At 67.4% G+C, this 5,059-nt stretch overlaps 1 protein-coding gene across 4 annotated transcripts in view; it reads right to left on the bottom strand.

The window, feature by feature from the left end:
• Nucleotides 1-4,451: 4,451 nt before the first annotated feature.
• The window catches only part of TNNI2 (troponin I2, fast skeletal type), a 9,067-nt gene continuing 8,459 nt past the window's right edge, over nt 4,452-5,059 (bottom strand). For all 4 annotated transcript variants that reach the window (XM_059398482.1, XM_059398491.1, XM_059398520.1 and 1 more), the window contains 2 exons: nt 4,759-4,935; nt 4,452-4,649 (listed from right to left, as the gene is read on the bottom strand). In XM_059398482.1, the coding sequence (XP_059254465.1) occupies nt 4,554-4,649; nt 4,759-4,935 (273 nt within the window). In that variant the 3' untranslated portion in view covers nt 4,452-4,553. The remainder of the gene's footprint in view (nt 4,650-4,758; nt 4,936-5,059) is intronic.

The following is a 5,059-nucleotide window of genomic DNA, read 5'->3' as shown; positions in this document are numbered from 1 at the left end:
GACAGGGAGAGCCTGGGTGGGACACAACTCCGGACGCGGATGCCCCGGGCTGGAGGCACAAGGGAGGGCCAAGCGAATGTGTCCGGGGCGGCAGTGTGAGCGCGCTGAGCTCGCCCGGGCTGGGGTGCACGGGGTGTCTTTCACACGGTGCAGGGTCCTGGGGCCCGGTCCCTCCACGGGCACCACAGACGCTGGGCGGGTTTGCTGTGGGGTCCCCCTCCTCCATCACGGTGAGCTGGGTCCCGGAGTCTGGGTGTGAGGAGCGTGAGGAGGAGGCCCCCTGGGCTGCCTGGGGACGGGTGGGGACAGGATGTCTGAAAGGGAGCCGGGGCAGACACGTTGGGGAAGCCCAGCAGAGGAGGTGTTCTCTTCTCCCATTTTACAGATGGGGAAGGAGAAACTAGATCCGGAGCCGGGGCCCGTGAGGACGGAAGGGACAGCCGAGCAGAGGGGAGGGGTGCGGTCACTTGTGGGAAGGGTGGCAGGCCTTGGGTTGTGCTCTGCAGCCTCTGATTTGGAGGATGAGGGCTGAGGTCACTGATGTGTGAGAGGGTCCTGGGGGGGCCTGCTGGGGCAGAGGTAGGGGTCGGCATGGGCGTGGACTGGTACCCGTCTGTCCCCGGAGTTGCCAGAAATCCCCTCCGGAGCAAGGGGGTGGGTGCAGGGCAGGAGGGCCCCCTCCCCAAGGCTGGGGTCTCAGGTGACCGTGGGTGGACCCGGGGGGTGGCAGAAGCTGTCTGGAGGGTCTTCCCATGGGCTGGGCCTCCTCTAAGGATGAAGGCTTTGAGTCCAGCAAGGGCGCTGGTGATCTGGGTGGTTGGGAGATGGGGAGCCGTGGGGGACCCTAGCGGATGTCAGAGGGCCTCAGGCAGCCAGAGAAGCGAGGAAGCCAGTGCACTCTGGAGGCCAGTTTGGACAGTGGACACCGAAACTCCTGTGTCCCCCACAGGGGCCTGCCTCCCCTCCAGTGATGGTTGTCCAGCCCTTGGGGCTGAGGGCTCATGGAAGCCTTCTTGGAGGAGGTGAATTGGAGGGTGGGGTGGAGGCGGCCGCGGGACAGCCCAGAGATATTTCTAGGCCGGGGGCTGAGGTGGGTGAGGCTGGGGTGAGCCTCCGGAGCCCCCCCAACCCGGCCAGCCAATGATGAGATGCTCCCGTGTCCGATTTTATAGTGGGGGAGACTGAGGCCCAGCGGCCCGTCTGGAGGAGTCAGGGACGCGGAAACAGGACAGTGGGGGGCAGGGAGGCCCCATGAGGGGCAAAGGCAGGTCAGGGCCCAGACAGAGCTGGTGCTCAGGGCCCAAGGAAAGGGCAGTGTGCAGGGGTGAGGCAGGCCGGGGGGGGGGGGCGCTGGGCCGCGGTGGGCGGACGCTCACTCACAGAGGGACTCTGGCTCCAGGGCCCCCCTCAGGCTTCCCCTGGACCAGCAGGGGTGGAGGTGAAGAGGGTCGGGAAACCCCTCCAAGTCCGGTCGTGTCCGGAAAGCTCCTGCACCACGCCCATCCCAGGCCCCCCACCTGGGGGCCGGCTCCCAGGTGGCACGGCCCCCCTGCCCTGTCTCCTGGGCCCGCCCCCACTCACCCCCTCACCTCCGCCTCGTCCAGGGAGGGGTGCCTGGCGCTGTGGTCCTGGCCCCAGGGCTTGCCCGACATGGCCACATCCCTCGTGACCTGTTTTCACGTTTGCTCAAGAACTTCATCGTTTCGCTGGGCAAAGAGCAGTCCCACGTCGGAGAAGCTACTTCGAACTTACGGAGGAGTTTCAGGAAGAAGAAGGCGACGAGGGGCACCCGGGGGCTCTGCGGGCGGCGCAGCTGCCTTCGGCTCAGGTCCCGGGGTGGAGCCCCGCATCGGGTTCCCTGCCCCGCGGGGAGCCTGCCTCGCCGTCTCCCACGGCTCCCTCTCTCGCCGTCAAACAGGTAAATAAAATATTGTAAGAAGGAGAACACAGAGGAGACTCGCACATCCCCGACCGTCCGCCCCGGCTCCTCGGGGCCCCGGGCGCCGTGCGACCTGCTTCCTGGAGACGGGGCATGGGTGTCCTGCCTGCCCAAGGCGCAGACCTGGACGCAGTCCGTTCTGCACGAAACCCCACTTCTGTTGCCCCTGCCACACAGCGTCCTTGTCACCCGCTGCCTCTCTTCTGTCACTGCCCACCCCGCGCCCGCTGGCCCAGTGCTCAGCCCCTCCTCCACGAGGCTCTCCATGCAGGTGTCGTCGGGGACCAAGGCCTGGGCGCTGGGGTGCTCCGCGCCTCTCGGCCTTGTGGTCTGGAGACAGGGAAATGGCTGTGGGCACGAACCTGCCCCCCCCCCGGGGCACCCCTCCCCCGACACCTGCACACACGCCCAGCTCACCCACCCACGCCCTCCTGTCCTTGACCTCCAGCACGTGGATTCCAGACTGCACCCTCCCCCGCCACACCCCAGCTGAGGTCCCCCCGGGGCTGTGTGTCCACCCTGACCTCCAGCATCACCCACTGCGCAGGCCCATCCCCTGCACCGAGGCTGCCCTCCTCCGCCCTTCGGGGTCCTCCCTGGGCAGCGCGTGGCTGGGGACTCCGGGAGTGGCGCCCTCCTTCCGCCCCCGCCTGCCCATTGTCTGGGCATCACTCACTTCCGAGGACGCCCAGACCCCCATCTCCAGCCTGGGCCCCCGCACCCAGCAAGCCCACAGCCCAGAGCCAGCCCCCACCTGCTCTGACCCCCTTCTCTGGAGGCCCCCAGCCTGGTCCTCCTCAGCATGGCCTGGGCATCCCGTCTGCCCTGTCCACCAAGTCCTCTCATACACCTCCCCTCTGCCACGGCCCTCCCTCCCGGGGGGCGGCCATGTTTCCTCTCCCACTCCAGCCCCGCAAAGATGGTTCCAGAATGCAGAGCCCTCCCCACCCACGTGCTGGGGGGGGGGGGCACAGGCTTGGCAGAAATCCCAAAAGGCTATGGGTCTGCAGGCCCTTCTGCCTGGGGTGCACCAGGACGGCCGGGCAGGCGGGGGAGAGGCATGGGGCGCCGGCACGGGGGCCTGGTGCGGAGCTGGACTCGGTGTTTGCTCCAGGGTCTGGTCTGGTTTTCCGCATCCTCTGTTCCCTCATCCACTCACTCATGGGGTCATTAGAGAGTGTGATAAACACCCACAAATCCGCTTCCCCGTCTGAGAATTGCAACATCCCCCAAACCTACATGCTTCCCCTCCGGGCGCTCCTGCTCAGGTCCCCCGGGGGGGAATCACTACCCAGGATTTTGTGTTTGACATTTCCTTGACTTAAACAAAAAACAAAAACTCATTTCCCCACACAGTGAGTCTTCTCAAACCCAGTGAGCGGAGTCTTGTGGGAGCCAGGTCCCCGGCGCTCCTGCCTCCCTCTCCTGGTGGACACGGGCCCTGGACAGCTGCCCAGGTCACTCTGTTAGGTCCGTGGTAGGGCACTGCCTCTCTCGCCCTATCCAGCCAAAACCTGCTCCGTGAACCAGGCCGGAACACCCCTGGGTCCTCTCCACCCTGCCGACAGGCGCAGGGGCCCAAGGGTTGATTAGGCAGGGCCCCAGGCTGCAGGCTCTCTGAGGAGGGGCTGTCAGGACGGACCCAGACCGTGGGGCTGCAGCAGGGCCCCGGAGCTGAACTCAGGCGAGGCCGCAGGGCAGGCCAACGTGGTCCCTTGAGGTAGCCCGAGGTCAAGGGCATAACCCTTCCCCCGTGTCTGGCTGCTGGCACGTGCAGAGGGCAAGGGCATGGTGGCAGCCTGTCCTTCCTGGGCACCCCTCCTATGACCTGAGTGGAGGGACCTTGGGGGGGGTCATCTGTCATTCCCTGCAGAGGACGTGGGACAGTGTGACCTTGCTGGGATGGTCCTCCTCGGGGCCTGTCTGGGGCATCATTCCTGGATGTGTGAGGAGGCCCGTGGTCTTGGGGAGGGGCAGAAGGCAAGACAAGCCCTCCCCCTGGGCCTGCTGTGGGGCTGGGCTGGCCTGACATCAGTTCCCAGGCGTGAGTGTGGACTGCAGCTTGGGTGTGTCCCTACTCCGTGGGCAGAAGCCACCCTGGGAGCTTCTGACCAGGGCTGCGGCCATGTGTCCCCCGTGGGAAGAACGGGAGCTGCCCACCTTGCACGGGGAGGGCCCGTCTGTGTGGCCCCCGGCCTGGAATCATGCTGAATGGACAGGATCTCTGGGCCCGGCAGGTTCCCCCAGAGGACCACGCAGGGGACAGATGCTCTGCTCTCCAGAATCCTGGCTCACACAGGACTCAGGCCACAGGGTGGGGCGTGTCCAGGGCAAGCCTCGGGGTACCCCAGGGGCTGAGGGGTCACCACTGACCACAACGCACAGCTCTAGGGTGCAGGCTGGGTGGCTGCCAGCGCCTGGCCACCAGCACCACCCCGAAGACCCGGCAGCCCTTCGGGGGCCCCCCTGCCACCCCCGCGGGCCACGAGGCCGGGCGGGACCAGACCAGACCAGTCACGGGGATTGGAATCCTTTATTGATCCCTGAGACGGGCTGTGTCCTCCTCGTCCCCTCCGCGGGCAGCGCCAGGCCGGGCGCGGGGCCGGCGGGCGGCCTAGGACTCGGTCTCGAACATCTTCTTGCGGCCCTCCATGCCCGACTTCTCCTCGATGTTCTTCCGCCAGTCGCCCACGTCGCGCAGGTCCCGCTCCTGGGGAGGGGGCGGTGGGAGCTGAGCCGGCGGCAGAGCCCGCGGCCCCGTCGTCTCCCCCGGGAGGCGGGCGCTGGGCAGCCCCGCGGGGCGCAGGGCCTGCGCGTACCTTCTCCGTGTCCTCCTTCTTGACCTGCTTCAGGTTGGCCCGCAGGTCCATGCACACCTTGTGCTTGGAGCCCAGCAGCGCCTTGAGCATGGCGTCGGCCGACATGCGCACCCTCCTCAGCGGAGGCCTCTTGAACTTGCCTCTCAGGTCGAACAGCTTCTGGTTCATGTCCTCCAGCTGCGAGGCGCGGGCACGGCAGAGTGGGAGCCAGCGGCGGCCAGGGCCCCTACCCCCGCGGGCTGGAGCGCCCCTCGCCAGGGCCCCTACCCCCGCGGGCTGGAGCGCCCCTCGCCAGGGCCCC

The sequence above is a fragment of the Mustela nigripes genome, chromosome 1 (genome assembly GCF_022355385.1).
Source record: "Mustela nigripes isolate SB6536 chromosome 1, MUSNIG.SB6536, whole genome shotgun sequence".
NCBI lineage: Eukaryota > Metazoa > Chordata > Mammalia > Carnivora > Mustelidae > Mustela > Mustela nigripes.
The sequence above is the reverse complement of the archived record's forward strand: the minus strand, read 5'-3'. Positions and strand labels throughout refer to the sequence as shown.